At 39.9% G+C, this 22,466-nt stretch overlaps 1 protein-coding gene across 4 annotated transcripts in view; it reads left to right on the forward strand.

Annotated features, from left to right (window-relative positions):
* The first annotated feature begins 400 nt into the window (after nucleotides 1-400).
* RRAS2 (RAS related 2) overlaps nucleotides 401-22,466 on the forward strand; it is an 81,873-nt gene continuing 59,807 nt past the window's right edge. The window contains exon 1 of one of the 4 annotated variants that reach the window (XM_032166543.2): nucleotides 401-821. In XM_032166543.2, coding sequence (XP_032022434.1) covers nucleotides 714-821 — 108 coding nt within the window. In that variant the 5' untranslated portion in view covers nucleotides 401-713. Of the gene's footprint in view, nucleotides 822-17,775; nucleotides 17,793-22,222; nucleotides 22,241-22,315; nucleotides 22,335-22,466 lie in introns of those variants that run through there. The other 3 variants (XM_032166542.2, XM_058446512.1, XM_058446510.1) reach the window with 3 other exon arrangements.

Consider the following 22,466-nt stretch of genomic DNA (forward strand, 5'->3'; position numbering starts at 1 on the left):
GACACAGCTCTAATCCTCAATCACTGTCACATACTGTTTTTCACACAAATATGGTCACCATCTGTACTCTTAAAGCAGGGTATTTACTCTCCTATAAAATTGAGTTAATATGCCAACAGCCCTATTTTTCGCACACGCCGTCACATATTGCATTTTTCATCCACACAATCCCTGACATACACAATTAGGGTGACACACTCTTACTGCCTTCGTCCCACTCCCAGCTGACACCCACTCCCACACTCTCACGCACTCGCTCACTGGCTAGAGATTAGAGCGGCGTGTCCGTGGGGGTCTGAAGTCCGGGTTACCTCCTGAACCTCAGCCCCAATCGGCGCGGCCCCGCCCCTCCCCGCCCCCTCATACATATGCAGCACCTCAGCCTGGCAGCCCGGCCCCCAGACGGCCATTTGTGGCGGCGCTGGAGGCTGTGTTCGGCAGGCGCTGCGGAGACGCGTAGAGGAGCGCGCCCCCCGGCCGCTGCCGCCCCTGGCCCGTGCCGTCACCCCGCTTCTCCGCGCCTCAGGCGGTACCCAGCCAGCCCCCAGAGCCGCGCTACCGCGCTGACCGGCCCTCCCGACACCTCCCGGTACCCGGGACCCCAACCCGGCCGCTCGCCCGCAGCCCGCCGGCCGCACACGTCCCTGGAGCCGGGCCTAGGGCGGGCGGCAGCGGCGGCTCGGCGCAGTCAGGCTGGGCTCTGCGGCGTCCCCATGGCCGCGGCCGGCTGGCGGGACGGCTCCGGCCAGGAGAAGTACCGGCTTGTGGTGGTCGGCGGGGGCGGCGTGGGCAAGTCGGCGCTCACTATCCAGTTCATCCAGGTACCTGGAGCGGGCCTGCCCGGGGCGCCGCAGCGGCGGCGGGCGGGGGCTGGCGCTACCTGTGGCGGGGCGGCCGCCGCGACCTCGCCCCAGAGGCGCCTCGCGGGCCCGGGCCGGGGCCGGGGCCGAGGCCGGGGGACGGGAGGGCGCGGGGCCGACTACGCTTCTGCCCTGCGGCCGCAGCGTCGCGCTCCTGCCTCCTCCCGGGCGCGGCGTCGCGGGAGTAGGGCTTCTCAGGAATGTGGTCGGGAGGGCGGAGCTGGCAGGGTGGGAAGCACCGATCCACCTTATCGCTCTGGCCGAGGCCGGAGACCTCCGGGAGAGGCTGGGCCACCGAGCCGGGCTTACTGCTCCGAGGGTCCGGGCGTGGGGCTGGAACTGGAGCCCCGCGCGCTGCTTTTCCAGCCGCCTGCGGCCGCGCCTGCACCGTCGGGGCGATCGCGGTGGCAACTTGGCCGAGGCTCCGCGTGGTCTCCGGGCTTCTCCGCGCCGCCTGAGCCGGAGCTGCCCGCTTCAAGCACTGTGTATTTCTTTGTGTGTGTGTTATGCTCTTCTTATAAGTACTCTCTTAGGTAATATATCCGGGTGGGAGTGTGTGATAATGCCCCAGGGAAATGGTGGCTTCGAGGAAGTTAAAAATGTTCTCTGATGGGGTGAGACCATTTCCTAGGAATTCCTGATGCCGTCCTGCTTCTCGCCGTGCCTAGGTGAAGTTTGGGATGGGCCAGGCTAGGATATGACCGAGTCAGGCGTTCTGTTTTCTAACCACCCTCTTCCCCCACCACCAGCCCTCTCTGGTTGCTAGAAAAGGGAGGTGGAATTCTTCCTTCTTAGAATTTGCTCTTGGGGAGAGGTTTGAGTAGTCTTTTTTGGGATTTTTAAAACACAAAGCCCCGATGTCTTTCTGCTTTTGTCAACCTAAAAGGTGTGGCATATGCTGGGAGAGAACGAAGGTACCGTGTTATAACAGGTAACAAGGATATTTTTCACAGTATCTAGAGTATGAACGGTGAAATATTTTTTTCTGGTTTCCTTTTCACCCATTTGTCATTAATTGGGATACCTGAATAGCTTATTTCACTTAGTGTTTATAGTGACATTAAAATATCGAGCACTGTAACAAATGTGATTGTCACCTTTCACATTGAGTAAATGAGCAATAATTGCTGCTATAATATTCCCTGGGATTACTGCTGCTAAAACCTTTGTATCCAGGAAGAAAGGATGTTTTATGTAATGAGCATTTACAGTATGCTTATTAGTGGGTTAAAAAAATCACTGAGTAAGGGGTGAGATTGGTTTAAGTTTAGCAGCTACAGAATGAGGGATGCTGTCAGGTTGCTATTTCCCTAGGGCGCAGAGAGATTGTACGTATCTAATGGCAAAGCAAAACAATTTATAGCTAACCCTTTGGGGACTAGTCTGATGGCTGGTGGGGGGGTGGGGGTGAGGGGGTAAGTGGAGGAGAAGTCTAGGAGTGGGAGAATAATCTTGGGTTACAATATTGGTAGTGTTACTTAAAAGATTTGAACCACAAATATTTACTTTTTTTTGAGGAAGGGGCCATCTGAATTATTTGACCCCATGTTAAGTAATTAAGGTGTTGGGCCTTTTTGTTTTGGGGAAGTAATGGTATTAAACCATTAAGAAAACGGTAATTGGGCCTGGCGTCGTGGCTCACACCTGTAATCCCAGCACTTTGGGAGGCCGAGGAGGGTGGATCACGAGGTCAGGAGTTCCAGACCAGCCTGGCCAATATAGTGAAACCCTGTCCGTACTAAAAATACAAAAATTAGCTGGGCATGGTGGCGCGCGCCTGTAGTCCCAGCTACTCGGGAGGCTGAGGCAGTAGAATCGCTTGAACCCGGGAGGCGGAGATTGTAGTGAGCCGAGATCGTGCCTGGGCAACAGAGTGAGACTCTGTCTCAAAAAAAAAAAAAAAAGCATTAATTGCTGTTTTCCTAATAATTTATAGAATCATTTGTTGAAGAAATACCTCCACTATTAATAGTATAGTACCTAGATGCTCTAGATGATATTAAAGAAGTAAAGGAAGCAGGTATGTATGAGGAAGACATATATGTACATAAAAAGTATGAACCTAGAGTCTTACAGTCTTGAGCATGTGTGTCTTTTAAAGCTCTGTCATTTATTGGCTGTGAGAACATGGCCAAAATACTCAGCCTCTCTGCGCCTCAGTTTTCTTGCCAGTAAAATGGGTCTGATTACACATTCTTTATAACTTTTATGACAAAGATGGTAGCATTGTATCCAGCATGTTGTATGTGTTCAGCAATGGTAGGTGTTATCAGTGTTTATGCCTACAGTTTGTAACATGTTTAAATGCAAAGGGAATTCAGACTCAGAAAAGTCTGTGGAAAAAATTGATGAAAGCACTATGTAGGCTTGGTGGTGGGGAGAATGGAAATGTCATATGTGGGAGTCATATGCTAGCTTGGAGAGAGGAGGTGGCAAGTGGGGAAGTGGGATTGATAGTTGATTTGGGACCTGTGATCTGGTCTCTGCAAGAAGGAGACTTTCTGGAGAGACAGGAACCCGACCACCTGGGTGCAGTCTCAGCTCTACCACTTGCTGCATGTGTAATTTTAGGCAGGTTACTTAACTTCTCTGTATCTTAGTTTTCCCCATCTGTAAACTGGGGAAATATGGTGGACCACATATAGCTGTGAAATTAAATGAGTTAACATGTCAAGGGCTTAGAACAATGTCTAGTACAGTCTATAGTAAAGCTGCATACATTTTTATATTAATTTTAGATTATGGAGCTAAAGCGGTTTTTTTATATTTACACTTAATAGGGTAGCTATTCATTGCCTGACTCCTGGAATGTTAAAATTCATTCCACCATGATTGTTCAGCAGTAGTAACTGGAGGGAGAGAACACAGCAGACTAATCATTTTAATAAGCAGAAGTCAGTTCTCTTGATAGGAGATTAGAATGGCAGAAATTGGACTTACTTTTTTAAGACTCCTGAAACACCAGACTGTTTTTACAATTTTCAGTATATATATTTTCTACTATGTAATTTTGAGCAGAAAAAAATATAAAATTGGGAACGGAGAATTGAAAAACAATGCCTTTTACCTTAACTTTCTTTGACTTAGATTTAGTTGTTACCTTCTGTTAATATGAAGAGTTGCAAAATTAGGGAACTAAGGTAATTAAATTGAGATACCTTTTCCTTTTTAAAAATAAATCATAAAGTAGCCATGATAAAATATAAAGTATTATGTTATTTAATGAATATGTGTGTGTACATGACCTCCTCCTTTCTGTTGCTCATATTTCTTTGAAAAATGTATAAAATTCTGTTGGTAGGTAGAACACCTAAATGATGAGTAAACTCTAGGAAGGAAATGACTTCAGGATGGTACAGAGTGGTTAGGAGAGACTGCTGGGTGTGTGGGGTCTACGTCTCTCTACGCAGGTGCCTTTGAGTAGTTTCTTAATCTGCCTTTATCTCGACTGAGCTTCTGTTTCTTCTCCATGAAATGTTGGGTTTGGTTGAACAAATTTCTGCACGTTTGAAGTTCTAGGAGTGTGCGTTTTTTTTTTATTCATTTAACTAGCTGTGTCTTCAGTCAAGTTTCTTAGGTTCTCTAAACCCAAGTTTCATCATTTGAGAAGGGAGAATAATATTAAATAATAGTACCCTTATGGTTTTTGGAGTAAATAAAATAATGCAGGTAAATCATCCAGCACAGTGCCATCTACAGAGTAAGTAAATAAGAATTGTTGGCTGGGCGCGGTGGCTCACACCTGTAATACCCCAGCATTTTGGGAGGCCAAGGTGGGTGGATCACTTGAGGTCGGGAGTTTGAGACCAGTCTGGCCAACATGGTGAAAACCCACCTCTACTAAAAATACAAAAATTAGCGGGGCATGTTGGTGCATGCTTGTAATCCCAGTTACTCGAGAGGCTAAGTTAAGAGAATCACTTGAACCTGGGAGGTGGAGGTCGAGAGGCTGAGTCAAGAGAATCACTTGAACCTGGGAGGTGGAGGTCGCAGTGAGTCAAGGTTGCGCCACTGCACTCCAGCCTGGGCAGCAGAGTGAGACTCCATCTCAAAAAAAAAAAAAAAAAAAAGAATTGTTACTTGGTTTTATTTACTGCTATTAGTTCTGTATCTTGGTGTTCCTCCAAAACAAAATTTGTAATTTATTCATTTTTCTTTGACACATAATCTGGTCTATTACTTTAAGTCTTCATTGCCCTCTCCTTCCTGGCTCAACCCTGTACTCCCCTCCTTACTTCTGTGTGGTATTCAGGTGATGAATGTGGATTCTGTTTTGAGTTGGAGAAATTTCTTTTTGTCAGTTTGGATTTGATTTTAAGAAATAATGAGGTAAGCATTTAATTTTGGGGTTAGTGCTTTATCTGGTAACTCTGAGAAAAGGCCATATATGTTTTAAAAATTTACAGGGAGAAGTATCCCAGTTTCTATTTTTTTTAGCATGTTAACTTTTCATTCAACAATTTGCCAGATTTTGAGGTAGGTAAGGGTTAGCTGATTTCTCACATCTTGAATTTCAGTCAGTCCTATGACCTGTTAGTCTGGACCCAGCATTGCTTTTTAAAAGTTTGTCTTTTGCTGAGTGCTTTTTCATTGCTTTTTCCTGGGGCAGAGATCCGAGAAGAGATTTCAGGAGATTTGTGTTAATAGTTAATTGATCCACATGTGAAGGTTGTGAGTTTAAATTCCCAATTTGCTGTTCCATTGCTACATCTTGAAGATTTTTCCTGCAACTAGAAACTACTTAAACTGTTAACCTTTATCTCCGATTTTGAAACTCTAGACATTTTTAGTGTGTAAACTTTTTTTTAACATTAATGTACAAATGAATTGTTAGCACTGAAAAATAAGACACCTGCCCCCAAAGTGGTACCATACTAAAGGTTTTCTTGTTTGGGGAACAGCTGAAATGGTCCTGCAGGCAATTGCTAGATAAAATTTCTGTACACCCAAGGAAGAACATTTTCTTATAGAGGATGACTGCCTTTGGAGAAGAAGGAAATTTTAACCTGCAGTTTCTTAACGTATGTCTTATTCTTAAGTGTATTGTTCATTCTCTTTGTGTCTCTGTGTGTGTGTGTGTGTGTTTGTGTTCATGCGTGCCCCTGTTTTGGGATAAGGAAGTTGTAGGAGTTGAGTGGGGACACTTCTTTTTTTTTTTTTTTTTTTTGAGACGAAGTTTCGCTCTTGTTTAGGCTAGAGTGCAATGGTGCAATGGAGTGATCTTGGCTAACTGCAACCTCCACATCCTAGGTTCAAGCGATTCTCCAGCCTCAGCTTCCCAAGTAGCTGCGATTATAGAGAGGCATGCACCACAACACTTGGCTAATTTTGTATTTTTAGTAGAGATGGAGTTTCACCATGTTGGCCAGGGTGGTCATGAACTCCTGACCTCAGGTGATCCACCCGCCTGGGCCTGCACCACGCCTGGCTAAGTGGGAGCACTTTTGTTGAGTAGGTCAAGAATACTGCTTTCCCTTGGTAGATAACAGGCTACTGCTTACTGGGATGGGATTTTAATTCGTCTGATTGCTAAAATATCATGGTCTTTCCTAAGCTTTGAATAAAAATGGTCTGTTCCATTCAGTTAGGAAAATAAATTGATAACTTTAAATTGGGGGAGGAGAGTGGGAAGAGACTTTCTTAAAGCTATTAAAAAAAAAATTTTAGCTGGGCACGGTGGCTCGCGCCTGTAATCCCAGCACTTTGGGAGGCTGAGGCGGGCTGATCACTTGAAGTCAGGAGTTTGAGACCAGCCTGGCCAACAAGGTGAAACCATGTCTCTACTAAAAATACAAAAATTAGCTGGGTGTGGTGGTGGGCGCCTGCAATCCCAGCTACTATTCAGGAGCTGAGGCAGGAGAACTGCTTCAGCCTGGGAGTCGGAGGGTTGTAGTGGGTGGAGATCATGCCACTGCACTCCAGCCTGGGCAACACAGCAAGACTACATCTCAAATATATATATATATATATATATTTTTTTTTTTTTTTTTTTTTAAGGTTTCTTTTTCAAATTAAAGTTGGTCTTTAAAATTGAAAGAGATTTTGTGATGCCACTTGAATGCCTTTTTTTCTGGTTGGGGAAATGGTCTTTAGGATATTAATTCCACTGTGCCTTCCTTAATGAAAAGTGATAATGAATAAAGGATTTTGACTTTGTGTGTAGACAGTATGGAGTTAATAGTCATGAATTTTGTTGAAAGGCCTTGATCTTGAATTACTTTGGGCAGAGCTACTGAGTCTGAGATTGAAACTTAAACTATTGTACTTGGTAGGCCTTAGATTTATTTATTTTTGCAAAGAAAAACGTGTTTCAAAGATGTAAAGAAATATAAATTGTCTTAAATTGTACTTGAGAATAATTGGACTGAGCTCCTTGATGTCTTATAAATTATATTTTATTTTTAGTGTTTTATAAAGGCCATGTGATTATTTGTTGCATAACACTGAACAACTTTAACTTATAGTTTAATTAAAAATGCAGTCAATTTATTGTTGGTATATACTAACAGTTTAATATTGCCGTCTTTAACTTACTGTCACCTTATACAATGATTCTTTTTTCTGGGAGAAAGCTCTTTATCCATGTAAGTAAAATTCAGCAGTAGAAATATGAATATAAGTGTTAAAAAGACATCCGATGTTGCTTGCTTTTTTGACTTTAACCAGATTTCCCAAATGGTAACATTTTACTATATTTGCTTATTCCCTGCAATATATGGTTTTTAAAATCATTTGAGTGTAAGTTGAAGACATGATGCCACCCTTATCCTTAAATATCTCTTTGTGTATTTCCGAAAAACGAGGGCATTTGCTTTCTTCTTCTTTTTTTTTTTGAGACGGAGTCTCACTCTGTCACCCAGGCTGGAGTGCAGTGGCGCAATCTCGGCTCATTGCAACCACTGCCTTCTGGGTTCAAGGCATTCTCCTGTCTCAGCCTCCCGAGTAGCTGGGATTACAGGTGCCCACGACCACACCTGGCTAATTTTTTTTTTTTTTTTTTTTTTTTGAGATGGAGTTTCGCTTTTGTTGCCCAGGCTGGAGTGCAGTGGTGTGATCTTGGCTCACTGCAACCTCCACCTCCCAGGCTCAAGCGATTCTCCTGCCTCAGCCTCCTGAGTAGCTGGGATTACAGGCACCTGCCACCATGCCTGGCTACTAATTTTTGTATTTTTAGTAGAGACGGAGTTTCGCCTTGTTGGCCAGGCTGTTCTTGAATTCCTGACCTCATGTGATCCACCCACCTTGGCCTCCCAAAATGCTAGGATTACAGGCGTGAGCCACTGTGCCCAGCTGCATTTGCTTTCATGAATAAAATATACTAACGTAACTCAGAAATTAACATTGATTTGTTATTATACTATTATCTGATGTGTAGAATTTGTTTGAAATTTGCCAGTTGTTCCAGTTATGCCCTTTATAGCAAAAGAAAATCTCAGATTATCCAATTCATTATTTCCATGTCTTATTTACTTTGGAACAGTTCTTTAGTCTCTGTGTTTTATGACATTGATATTTTTAAAGAGTACAAATTAGTTACTTATAGAGTCCCCTCAATTTGGGTTTGGCTGATGTTTCTTCATGATTAGATTCAGGTTATGCATTTTTTGGGGGGCAGAAATAATACAGAAATTATGTGTTATTAGGTGACATAAGATGTATTTATTTGACCACATACATGCCCTTTGACTCAGCAATCCCAAATCTCAGAATTTACCCAGAAGATGCACTTCCCACAGTATGAAAATACACATGTACAAGGTTGCAGCATTTCTTAATTACAAAGATTACAAGCAGTCTACGTGATAGGAAAATCCAATGGAGCATTATGCACCTGTGAAAAAGACTGAGGGCATGATTAACTGATATGGAGTGCTTTCTTGGATATGTTGTTCAGTTGTCTTGGTTTGTTTTGCTTTCAAGCAAGCTTGTCCAACACTCAGCCTGTGAGTGGCATGCGGCTCAGGACAGCTTTGAATGTGGCCCAAGACAAATTCATAAAGTTTCTTAAAACATGAGATTTTTTTTTTTTTGCAATTTTTTTTTTAACCTCATCAGCTATCGTTAGTTTAGCGTATTTTATGTGTGGCCCAAGACAATTCTTCCAGTGTAGCTCAGGGAAATCAAAAGATTGGACACCCCTGCCCAAAGGAATACCTGAGGCTGGGTAATTTATAAAGAAAAGAGGTTTTGTTGGCTTAGAGTTTTGCAGGCTATACAAGGAGCACAGTACTGGCATAAGTACTTCTGGTGAGGGTGTACGGAACCTTCCATTCATGACAGAAGATGAAGGGGAGTGGCATGTGCAGAGATCACATGGTGAGAGGAAGCAAGCCAGTGGGGGAGGCGCCAGGCTCTTTTTAACAACCAGCTGTGGTGGAACTAATAAGTAAGAGCTCACTCACACCCCAGTCCCAGGGAGGGCATTAATCTATTCATGAGGGATTCACCCCCATGACCCAAACACCTCCCATTAAATCCCACCTCCAACTTTGGGGATCAGATTTCAATATGAGATTTGGAGGAATCACACAAACCAAACTTACAGAATCAGTGAAAAAAAAGTGCAAAAGTGTCTACTACTTTGTGTATACCTTTTGTGTAAGAAAGAAGGAGAAATAAGAAAATACGTATGTATTTGTTCATTGGGGCAAAAACAAAACACAAAGATAAATTGGAGGTTGATAAGATTGATTTCCTAGAGGATGGGTAAAAAGGTATGCAGTGGAAAGGATAGAGGGAATGGGGGCAGGGACCCTTCTGAGGATACCTTTCTGACTTTTGGAACCATGTTAATGTTTCACATACCGAGTATATAAGCAACAAACACACCAACCAAATCAACTGATGACAAAAAAAAAACACCTTAAGGGGGGGTACAAATAGAAACAAATGAACTGAACCGTATTTCAAATGAGTAACTTAACTACACTGAAGGAGTGAAAAACAACTAATTTAGGTAACTTTTGATCCTAGTATTTGAACTCTGTCCTCACGATAAAGACAAAAAGATTGAAACAAACATTGAACTCTAGTTAATAGAGTTAACTAGAGTTTTTGGTTTTTGTTGTTGTCATAGAGGCATGGGTTTGCAATTTTGAAGCAATTGTCTATACTGTTAAATATATTGTGGAAAATGGGAGCCAGTTTCTCACTGTTGGAGAAGGGAGTTACAAAGGTGAAAAAGGTGAAGGTTAAAATGAACTCTGATGTTTGATTGGAATTGAAGATAGTGGCATAAATTCATGGTTTTAGAAGTATGTAGATATAGGCTGGGCGTGGTGGCTGACACCTGTAATCCCAGCACTTTGGGAGGCTGAGGCGGGTGGATCACGAGGTCAGCAGATCGAGACCATCCTGGCTAAGGCAGCGAAACCCCCCTCTCTACTAAAAATACCAAAAAAAAAAAAAAAAAAAAAAAAAAAGTAGCCGGGTGTGGTGGCGGGCGCCTATAGTCCCAGCTACTCAGAAGGCTGAGGCAGGAGAATGGCATGAACCTGGGAGGCGGAGGTTGCAGTGAGCCAAGTCACGCCACTGCATTCCAGCTTGGGTGACAGAGCGAGACTCCATCTCTAAAAAAAATAATAAAAAATAAATGAATACAAAAAATTAGCCGAGCATGGTGGCGGGCGCCTATAGTCCCAGCTACTTGGGAGGCTGAGGCAGGAGAATGGCGTGAACCTGGGAGGCGGAGCTTGCAGTGAGCCGAGATTGCGCCACTGCACTCCAGCCTGGGCAACAGAGCGAGACTCTATCTCAAAAACAAAAAACAAGCAAAAAAAGTATGTAGATATAGAAATAGATCTCATTATGGATACACATGCGTACATTTGTACATCTTTTTCCACTTCTGTCTGCTAAGATGGCCAGGAAGCAGTGATACCCCTTTAGGAATGAGATCACTTAGCACTAGATCTTGGTTTCTAAATACCATTAATACTATTCCCTACTGGAAGGAACCTTAGAGAAATGGTGGATTCCAGAATAGGGGAAGGAAAAAATACAAAATATGTTTGGAGCATCTTGTAGTCTCATAAGGGAGTGCTCAAAAAAGTAAAATGACGGGGATATTTGAAAGAGACACAGGAGCCAGCCTGCAAAACTCCCATTGACTGACTATAGGGCAATTTAATCATTGAAATAAATAAGGCAGTACTTGTTTATTACCCATAAATAGAGTAAGGATCTATGATAAATAAATGATCTAGAAGTCCTTAATGTAGAATTCTGACTAATGAATGAACATAAAGGAAAAGGTGGAATTAGTAAGTTGCCTTTTGGCAATTATAACAATTGATTTAAGTAAGAACCATAAATGGATCTTAAAACTAAGTGAGTAAAAATGGATGTTAAAACTAGTATGTGAAAGTTTGAGAGTACTAGATGTTAATATAGTCTCAAAGTATGTTCTCGTAAGTTATTAATTTTACAGGGGGAAAATAACAACTTTACAGGGGGAAATCTGACACCAACTTGCCCATGTAATGAAAGTCAACATCTTTGATGTTACTCTAGGTAATAATAATGAGCAGAGTTTGTTTTACTTAGTTATGCTAATGAGATCTTGTCTTTATAATTAGTTCAGCGAGGCATTGAATGAAATTAAGCCTAAAGGAACCAAGCAGAGCATAAAGGGACCAACTTTCTCTCTGTTTAAAAAATATGTCTTCTTTATTTTGTAGCCAGATGTCTTGGGAGGGAAAGGTTGATAAATTTAGGTTAGGCCAGTAAGGTTTTGGCCATAAACTCTAATCTTTATTTAGCATAATAACTTCCTGCCTTTGCACCAAGTGTGTCTTTTGCTGTACAACTGTTTTTGTTTTTTTTCTGTGTTCTGTGGTAGTTTTTGGAAAGTAGATTTTTTTTTTCTACTGGAATTTATCTTAAAAATTATTTATATTCTTTTAAAAATTTTAAAGACAGGGTCTTGCTCTGGTGCCCAGGTCAGGCTGTAGTGTAGTGGTGTGATCACAGGTCACTGCACCCTCGGAACTCCTGGGCTGAAATGATCTTCCTGCCTCTGCCTGCCAAAGCACGGGCACTACAGGTGTGAGCCACTGTACCTAAGTTTTTGACTTTTTGTAGTGATGAGGTCTTGCTATGTTGCCCAGGCTGTGTTGCCCAGGCTGGTCTTGAACCTCTGGCCTCAAGTGATCCTCCTGCCTTGGCTTCCCAAAGCTCTGGGATTACAGGTGTGAGCCATCTGTCCTTGTATAAAATGATTTATATTTTTAAACATTCTTAATTAGGGAATCAGAAAATGGTGTCTTATTCCCAGTTATGGAAAATGGGAATTAAGGAGTTTTGTTTACCCTGTTTCTACCCCCTCCTTTCCTACATTTTTTGTCCTTATTTACAACAAGCAAAATTGTGTCAGATTCAGTATTTTTAAAAGATTTAAAAAATCTTCTGCATTCTGTTTTGTTATTACAATAGTTAATACCCGTTGGCATTAATCCCTTTGTCATTAAGGGTTGTTGCTTTTATTTGCCATTTCTATGATTCTACCTGGTTTTAGTGTTTACAAACAATCCTCATGAACAGCTAGTTTTAATTAATTATTTTAAAAATTGTCTTTATTTAGAGACAGGGTCTTGCTCTGTTGTCCAAGCGGGAGTGCAGCGGCATGATCATAGCTTACTGCAACCTTGAAACTCCTAGGCTTAAGTAACCCTCCTCCTGTCTTAGCTCTCTGAGTAGCTAGGACTACAGGCGTATGCCACCATGCCCATCTAACTTTTTTATTTTTATTTTTTAGAGATGGGGTCTCATTTTGTTGCCCAGGCTAGTCTTAAACTCCTGGCCTCAAGCAATCCTCCCACCTTGGTCTCCCACAGGGCTGGTATTATAGGCGTGAACCACTGTGCCTGGCCTTTTTATTTTTAAATTGACAGATAAAATTGTGTGTATCTATTACATACAACATGGTGTTTTGAAGTATATATACATTGTGGAATGACTAAATATAGCTAACATATGTATTATGTCACATAGTTGTCATTTTTGTGGTGAGAACACTTAACATCCACTCAGCTTTTTACAAGAGCACAATATATTGTTATTAACTATAGTTACTATGTTGTACAGCTACTTTTTATTTTGAATTGTGATTTAAAGAACATTTCCAAGTACTTTTTACTGAAAACATATCTAAGATTAAATTTACTTTTGCATGATAAATGATGATTTGGCTGGGTATAAAATTATTGGGCCCCAACATTTTTGTGTTATAACAGTAGAGGTCCTGCTTTATTTGTTATCTTTGTCTGGCCTCAAGTTTCTGTAGAAATAACTTCACTAGGTGTATGCTTGCAGCATTCTCTTATCATTGGAAATGGACACATTTATCAGGATATGACTAGAAGTTTTTCTCTGTCACTAGTATTTTCAGGGAAATGATGAAACACTCTCAGGTCTGGGAAGACTTCTCCATTTTTGTATTCATTTTTTTCAGTTATCTTCTGAAATACCTATTATTTATGCATTGATTTTCTGTAACTTTTATAGTACATTGTTTTAAGTTAGCTATTGAAAAGGATAAGATCCTCTATTCTAGGAAGATTTATCAAATTTGTCTTCTCCATCCTTGATGAAATTTTCTGGATGTCACACATAATTACTGTCTCCAAAACATATTTAGTGCCCTTGATTTCTTGGTCTGATATTAAACAACGGTAATGTTCTCTTGTCTTTTCAGAAGGCCACAAAACTGGTATTTTTGTAAAGCTTGATACTATTTAATGAAACAACTTCCAGGGAAGTGATTTTTCTTTGTGTGGAAGAATATATTTGTTTTTCTTGTTTATTCATGAAGAGTTGCTCATAGCTATTTTTGGTTTAGGAAGTTAAGAGCTGGTCATCTCTCAGAGTTGCCTTGGGGTACTGAGATTTCTGCTTTGTTTTGGTGCTGAACAGCAAGTTGACATTGGAGAGCTTCAATTTCTTGGAGATTACCAGTAGCAGAATTTCAACAAATATGAAATTTTATTATATCCTCTAAATCTTAATCTCCAAATATGGGCTTTTGGCTGAGAGGTATAATTTTGTAGAATTAGAGATGTTTAAAAGGGATAGTTTTCAAGTTTTTAAATCCTTCATTCCTCAGCTTTCTGCAGCGAGGCAAGTGGAAGAGTGTGTGTATTCTTAAAAGAAGGTTATGGATTAGAAAACGATCCTTTTTTCCTTCTTTTGTTCTTCTGTAGCTCAGACCTTGAACAACGATCTGTGTCTGGTTCGCCTTGACATTATTTTAAACCCTGTAAGCACTAGACTATAAGTATTTTAGTAGAGGACTTTATATATTTGGTATGCTTTGTCTGTATCTATGTCTCTTAATTATATTTGTACATTTTATTCATATTTGCATTTTCAGAATCGTAGACTAGGAATACCTGTTACACAGAACTAAGCACATAACAAAATATTTGTTGCTATTTGCTAGTATCAAGTTTTGAGTGGAGGCCAGGTGCGGTGGCTCACGCCTGTAATCCCAGCACTTTGGGAGGCTGAGGAGGGCAGATCACTTGAGTCAGGAGTTCCAGACCAGCCTGGCTGACATGATGAAACCCCGTCTCTACTAAAAATACAAAATTAGCTGGGCATAGTGGCACGCGCCAGTAATCCCAGCTACTTGAGAAGCTAAGGCAGAAGAATCGCTTGAACCCAGGAGTGGAGGTTGCAGTGAGCTGAGATCATGCCACTGCACTCCAGTCTGGGTGACAGAGTGAGACTGTCTCAAAAAAAAAAAAAAAAAAAAAAAAAGTCTTGAGTAGGACACAGGAAATAAATAGTGGAAAAAAGAGGCCTTTGGAAAGATGAGTTGTATTTATTATGGTTCCATAGCATCTAGTTACAGAAGAAGAAAAAGAGCTGGCTATCATTTTGGATTTTAGAGATCATATGTGGCATATACACTTTGAATCTTGAGTTTTAGAAGTTGATCCGTAGCATTCGGTTTTAGCCAAAATAGTCTTTGGAGAAGATAGTCCTCTCTTAATTTCTCTCTGGCAATTTTGACTTGGGAAGTATACAACAGTCTGAGAGTAAGGTCTTAAAAATTGTAACTTTTGTCTTATTTCCTGATGAATTTTCTCCTAATACCTGTTTTTGGTTAATGACCATGTGGTTGACATTTCAGTAGTCAAAAGATGCGAGCTGAAAGGAAAGGTAAGCAGGTAGTCAAGTCAAACTGCAGAGGAAGATTTGTGATAGATTAAATGTTTAAGTTTCAGAAATCACATGGAAAAGATATGTGGCTATTAAATTTGTAATTTTGTCCTTTTTGCCTCTAAAATTAAGATGTGTCAACTAAGGGAAATTTGCCCCATGCAAGTAGGCTTGTGTGCAGATACACAGAGGCATACATTTTACTTAACTTGAGGAAGGAGTGAATTTAAGGTTAGAGAGAGGTTTGTGAGTTTTTGGAATAAAAAAGTGGAAATGTGAAACAAAAGTTAAGTCTGATAATTTAATGACGAGTTGCAGATGTTTAAATTAGTGATTGTAGTAGCTTGAGTACTACATGAATTATTATTTTCAGATAATGGCATGGAATTTCCGTGCCAACAAGTTGGTTTAAGTGAACTACTTAAAAATTTTTTAAAAAATTATTTTGTTTGAGACAGGGTCTCCCAGGCTTGAGTGCAATGGCACAATCATGGCTCACTGCAGCCTTGATGTCCCCGGCTTAAGTGATTCTCCTACCTCAGCCTCTCCAGTAACTGGGAGTACAGGCGTGCGCCACCATGCCCGGCCAATTTTTGTATTTTTTTTGTAAAGATAGGGGTTTCGCCTTGTTGCCCAGGCTGGTCTGGAACTCCTGGACTCAAGTGATTTGCCCACCTTGGCCTCCCGAAGTGCTGGGATTACAGGGAACTACTTTATTTTTGTTTCGTTTTATTTTATTTACTTATTAATTTTTGAGACAGGGTCTCACTCTGTCACCCAGGCTGGAGTGCATTGGCGCGATCTCGGCTCACTGCTACCTCCTTCTGCTGGGTAGAGGCGATCCTTCCACCTCAGCCCCGGAAGTAGCTGGGACTACAGGTGTGCACCATCATGCCCCACTAATTTTTGTATTTTTTTGGTAGAGATGGGGTTTCGCCATGCTGTCCAGGCTGTTCTCAAACTCAGGCTGAGCTCAAGCGATCCGCCCGCTTGCCTCGGCCACCCAAAGTGCTGGGATTACTAACGTGAGCCACCACGCCTGGCCTACAGGGAACTACTTTAAAATTACCAAGTGACTTAATGTGAAAAATTTCTGATAACCACTGCGAGATGTTTTATGACAAAGCACTTTCATTCATTTGAAAGTTAAGAATGGAGTAGGAATGGTGAGGTTGCATATTAGTAATTCAAATTTTAGTTTTGAGTTTTTGGATTATTTCCTTACTATTATGAAGCCTAAGAGGTGTGAAAATAGTATGGAAAACTTTGTCTTCTGTTTTACTATTAGTTTGTAATTTTTAGTTTTTAATTTTATATTTAGAGACAATTGGGTTTATTTTGTTTCCTTCCTCAAATCATTGCAAAGTATATATTTAGTGTATATTTCTTTGTAGTGAGAGTTTCAGAAAGAAGCCATTGGCTGAGCTGATTATCCAATGAAGTTGTCTGACATGAGTTACTTTAGTTTGTGGTTTTAGATGAACAGTACATGGTGCACAGCTGTTGCTCAAACAGCTTTGTTCCAGCTGTCTTACTGGCCTGTCACAAAATACCCCACATTCCTTTTCTTTTAAAAACAGAACCTCTTGTAATATTCTATACTTTATTACTTAAAATGGATCTAGTAATTAGTGACTTTTCTTCATTTTTACTCCTATCAATAGCTGTTTACTGAGAGTAATGCCAAAATGAATTATGTGTAATAGATTTCAGTCTTGTCATATTTTTAATTCTTTGAAAATTAAAGTTGCAGTTGTGAAATATGTATATGAGACAAGTTAAGTGATTAACATTGAAAAAGGCACCATACATTAATCATGTCCCCCAAATAAGTAGCTAGTATCTAGATAATGAAACTAGGCATCTTTTATTTTCTTAATATTAACCTTGAGTTTGCATTAATTTCAATAGAATTATGAAATGAAAAGCTATAATATCGTGTTCTATAGCTTGTATAGAACCCGTATTGATGAACTTTGGTTTGTATTTTTGATAAGCTGGTTGGTTGGTTGGACTTCATTTTCCTATCCAATGCAGTAACTGAATTATATTACTAAGGGTTTCAAGTTTTGTTTTTTAATTAGGAGCAGGTACCTATGAAAAATACATTGAAGTACTTATGACTATTTCATTTTCTACCAGTTACAACCCTTTATGATTGGAAGGCAGCACAGCATCGTCATGGTCATTATTTCCATTCTACAGATGAGGAAATGCAGGCTTGGGAAGAAGGGATTTGCCCAAGGTCCTGTAGCAAGTAAAAAGCAAAGCTGGGATTTAAGTTGATTTTTGTATTTCTAAATATGATCCTCTTCTCACTACAGAACTATTAATGTTAAGTTGGAATAAAAGTGCCAACACTTACTAGAGGGGAGCTGAAAAGAGTGATAGATATTCTTTCTGAAGTTCTTGGTCATGTGACTATGTTAACAATTTGAATCTGGGAGGAGCAGTGGGGTAGGAGGAGAGGGAAGAGTGAGGTTTCACCCAAAAGCACACTTGATGTATTTGTATTTCTATTAAAACTGCAATTGATGGCTACTGATAAAAGCTAGTATAGAGCTGAAGATTTGCAGTGGTGTCCCCTCCAAAACGTAGTTTAGGAATACTATTATATGATTAGTAATGTTATATAAATGCATGAGAATGACAAATACCAAATTCAGGATATTGATTACCTCTTGGTGTTGGGGGAGGAGAGAGGGGAATATTACTGAGGAGGCATGCAAGAGTCTTCAATCATATTACAAATGTTTCCTAAGTTGGGAGGTGAGTATGCGTATTTATATTTTTTCATAACATTTTCTGAGGCATTTTATAGTTAATTAAGAATGGAGAATGTACTCTGACTTAACTGTGTAGTCAAATGGAAATTTTTCGCTGTTAATTTGGTGTTAAAGGTATCATGACTTGTTTGACAAGACACAAGTGTTTTCTTCAGGGGTTTTCCTTCAGAGTAGGAAACTATTTTTATTTTTATTTTTTTTTGGTCCTTGTCTTCTCAAACAACAAATAAAACTTGAGTACATTCTTATTACAGTAAGAAATTCATATTTGAATTTGTGGATAAAACTTGTATGTGAATGTGTGTGTTATGATTTGCTTTAAAAATTACTATACATGGTTTCTGAAGATTTCTCCAAAGCACAGTATCTGATTTTTGTCTTGGTAGTTACAGGAACTGATGATTAATGTTGCCTTTAGTTTCCTATATACAGAAATGCCTTTAACTTTTCTCAGCACCATTCATAACACTATTTGTAGGTATACAAAACAAATGCCCACATAATGTAGTTTGAGGTAGGTTTAACGATTGAAAGAAAACCTGGAGTATCATACTAGACCTGTGCTCTGTGCTATGCTGTTGACTTTTTTTGCTCATGAAATTTATTCCTTTAGAAAAGGGATTACTTTTGGACTGAGAAGATTTTCATCAAGAGTTGAATTTTTAGGGGGAGGGATAGGATTATTTGTTTAAAAAATGTTCTGCCACTCTTTTGGTGGCCTTGTGTATGACAGGAATCTTATTTTCATCATGGGATTAGAAAAAATGCTGTGGTCATTGTTCATCTTAAAGGCTTCGCCCGATTTGGGTACTTATGCTTTTGAGAGAGGTGGGATGGGAGAGAGAAAAGGAATTCTGTGTTCTTGGAACAAGAATGTGAAAGTATATACATTTGAATGTTGCTAATTTCCTCAAGAAAGGAACTCTTCATCTTTAGATTTATAGATTATAATGTTTAAGAGGAAATGGGTAGGGGTAGGTAAGAGGTGGAAGGTTGGGGAAGGTGGAATAAGTGCTCTTGTTCTTGAGTTTAGAGGTTTGGATTATATCCTTTTTGGGAATTACCTAGGAATGAACTCATGGTGTAAATTGGGGATCCTTTGATGATTGTGGATAGATTTTTACTGAACTAAGGGTCTAACTCTTACGGTATTGATTTCTGAGAAGTTGAAAAAGCGTTTGCTTCTAGCATGGTTTAGTTTTGTAGGTATTTTTCTTTCGGTGTCTTCTAGCAGAGCCATTCTTCTCATTCCAGTGACAGGTAGAAGCTGTGGTCTGTTAAGACTTTTTAATAAATTGGAAATGGTTCTTAATGTAGGGATTCTTAAACTTTTTGTGTAAAGGGCTCTTGGTAGTTTGGTAAAGCCTGTGGGATTCTCAGAATACTTTTTTTTGGCTGAGTGCGGTGGCTCACTCCTGTTAATTCCAGCACTTTGGGAGGCCGAGGCGGCCAAATCACTTGGGGTCAGGAGTTTGAGACCGTCCTGGCCTGCATGGCAAAACCCCATTTCTGCTTAAAAAAATACAAAAAATTAGCTGGGCGTGGTGGGGTGCGCCTGTAATCCCAGCTACTCAGGAGGCTGGGCAGAAATCGCTTGAACTTTGGAGGCGAAGGTTGCAGTGAGCCGAGGTCACGCCACTACACTCCAGCCTGGGAGACAGAGGGACAGACTCTGGATGTATGTGTTGACCTCGGCTCACTGCAACTCCCACAACCCCACCTGGCACAACAAAACTCCCACCTCCAACCTCCGGAAACTAGCGGGACCATGGCCTGCACCACCACACCCCGGTATTTGGATGAGGTCTCTCCATGTTGCCCAGGCTGGTCTCGAACTCCTGAGCTCAAGCCATCTGCCCACCTCAGCCTCCCAAGGTGGTGGGATTACAGGCATGAGCCACTGCTCCCAGCCAGAATACTATTTTTAAATGTATAAAATAAAATGTATATGATTATAAGGGGAACCAATACATTTAAATTCAAATATCAAAATGTTAGAAGCAAAATTCTTTTAACTTTTTAAAAAAATTCTTAGCTTTAATAACTTTCTTTTTTAACTTTAACTTTCTATTTTCTTTCTTTCTTTTTAACTTTAGTAGTGTAAATGCTATTCTGACTTACCTGCAGTAGCTATTACATGAAAATATCTGATGTCTGTTGTTGACAATCAGCAGGTATTGCTAGAGTGCTTTACAGAGGAAGTGCTAAGTTTCAGTTGGAGGTATCAGAAAACAAAATTACAACAAATTTAGTTGAAAGATCTAATTGGCTTTTTGATCCTAGAATCTGGCAACATCTCATTTTATAAAATAGAATGACTGTTCTGATGAACTGAGCACAGAAGTTTGGCTTTATAGACAGAAAAGGGCTGAAGAAAGCAAAAACAAAACAAAAAATGGATTGGTCTTTTTATGTTTTATTATTGATTTTTTCTTTTCCTTTTTTTTTTTTTTTTTGGTAGAGACAGTCTCATTGTGTTGCCCAGGCTGGTCTCGAACTACTGGCCTTAAGTGATTCTTCCCACCTTGGCTTCCCAAAGTACTGGGATTACAGGCGTGGGCCGCTGAGCCCGGGCCATTTGATCTTTTTAAAGTTATTTTCCTTGTAAAGGTTAAGGCGGATGGGACTTCCTTATTGTGCCAGCTAAAACTGGCCTGTTTGGGTATTTGGCTGTTAGCTCTCATTCTCCTGATTTCTAGAAGGTCAGATAAATGGCTTGGTGGTGTGGATTCAGCATGGGTAACTTCATTTTGGTTTGGTCTGTTGGGCCTAGTACAGAAGCTCAGTCCAAACAGATGGCGTCACGTAAGTTTGGTTTAACAGAAGTTAGTGAAAAACCATTTCCCCATCGTGTTTTGAAGTTTTAAATCCCAAGAACCTCTTTATATTGTGGTGGAAAAAAAAAATCAGAATTTGGGATTGAGTCCCATATTCACTGTTTTGTAGTGTCTGTGTCCTTCTGTAACTCTGAGCTTTAAATCCCCAAAACCCCTTTTTAATGTGGTTTAAAAAAAAATTAGGATTTGGAGCCATTTGACTTCAGGATTGAGTCTCATCTTCATATGTTGTGCATTCCTAATTCAAAAATCTGAAATCCAGAACGCTCCAAAATCTGAAACTTTTTGAGTCATGATATGATGCCACAAGTGGAAAATTTAAAACTTGACCTCAATTTTGCTCTTGACCTTGAAACAAAGTACACAAACTTTGTTTCATGAACAAAATTATTAAAAATATGTGTCAAGCTACCTTTTAGATATGTGTAAAAAGTGTATAGAAACATAAATAAATCTCATGTTTAGACTTGGGTCCCATCGCCAAGATAACTCAGGTATATGCAGATATTCCAAAATCCAAAATAATTTCAGATCTGAAACACTTCTAGTCCCAAGTATTTCAGATAAGGGATACTCAGCCTGTAGTTACTAGTATCTGTGTCCTTATGCAACTCTGAGCCTTAATTTCCTCATCAATATAATGGGGATGATAATAGTACTTACCCTTACAGGATTTTAGCTTTTTATGTGGGTACTCTAGGTATTACATTATTTATGTATAATTTATTGCAACCTACTGATATTGTCATTTTGCCAGTTTGAATACAGTATGGAAACCTTTATGTCTCTTTATTTTCCTGTCTATAATATAACTTTTAAATATTCTCACCATATACATTTTACAGTATTAACATTTTTTTTTTTAACTGTCAAGCATACTACAGAAAACTCGAGAAGGAGAGCTATGGAGTTTGTCCATATTTTTGCTAACCATGTTTTTTCCTTTATGATGTTTCAAGGTTCCTTTTACTGTTTAAGGAACTTTCTTTAGCCGTTCTTTTAGGGTGGCCTTTCTGGCAATACATTCTCTTTCATTTTCCTTATCTGAGAAGGTCTTGATTTCTCCTTCATCCCAGAACAATTTTTTAAAAATTTACTGTATATACGATTCTGAGTTAATACAGTAGTCCCCCCTTACCTGCAAGGGCTATATATTTCAACCCTACCAGATGCCTGAAACTGTGAATAGTACTGAACCCTACATATTCTGTTTTTCCAATAAGGAGATAGATACCTACGATAAAGTTTAATTTATAAATTAGGCAGAGTAAGAGATTAGATTATTAATAAAATAGAAAAATTACAACCATATATTACAATAGAAGTTATCTGAATGTGGTATTTCTCAAAATATCTTTTTGTTCTGTATTCTTATGATGATATGAGATAATGCCTACTTGATGAGATGCAGTGAGGTAAATGATGTAGGCATTGTGATATTGCATTGTTACTATTGACCTTCTGATGTATGGTCAGAATCATCTGCTTTAGATGATCCTGGATCGTTGAGGCATGATGATGTGGCTTGTTGAGGCATGATAATGTCAACAGTTGAATGTTCAGAGCAGACAGTGTCAGTGCTGATGACTAACGGGTGAGTAGCATATACGGTGTGGATACTCTGGACAAAGGGATGATTCATTGTCCTGGGTGAGATGGTGTGAGATTTCATCAGGCTACTCAGAATGGTAAACAATTTAAAACTTTATTTCTGAAATTTTCCATTTAATATTTTTGAACTGTGGTTGACTGTGGGTAACTAAAACCAAGGAAAGTGAAACTGGGGATAAGCAAGGTACTGTAGTTTTCTTCCATCAGCA

This window comes from Hylobates moloch, unplaced genomic scaffold (assembly GCF_009828535.3).
Source record: "Hylobates moloch isolate HMO894 unplaced genomic scaffold, HMol_V3 SCAFFOLD_11, whole genome shotgun sequence".
Taxonomy (NCBI): Eukaryota; Metazoa; Chordata; class Mammalia; order Primates; family Hylobatidae; genus Hylobates; species Hylobates moloch.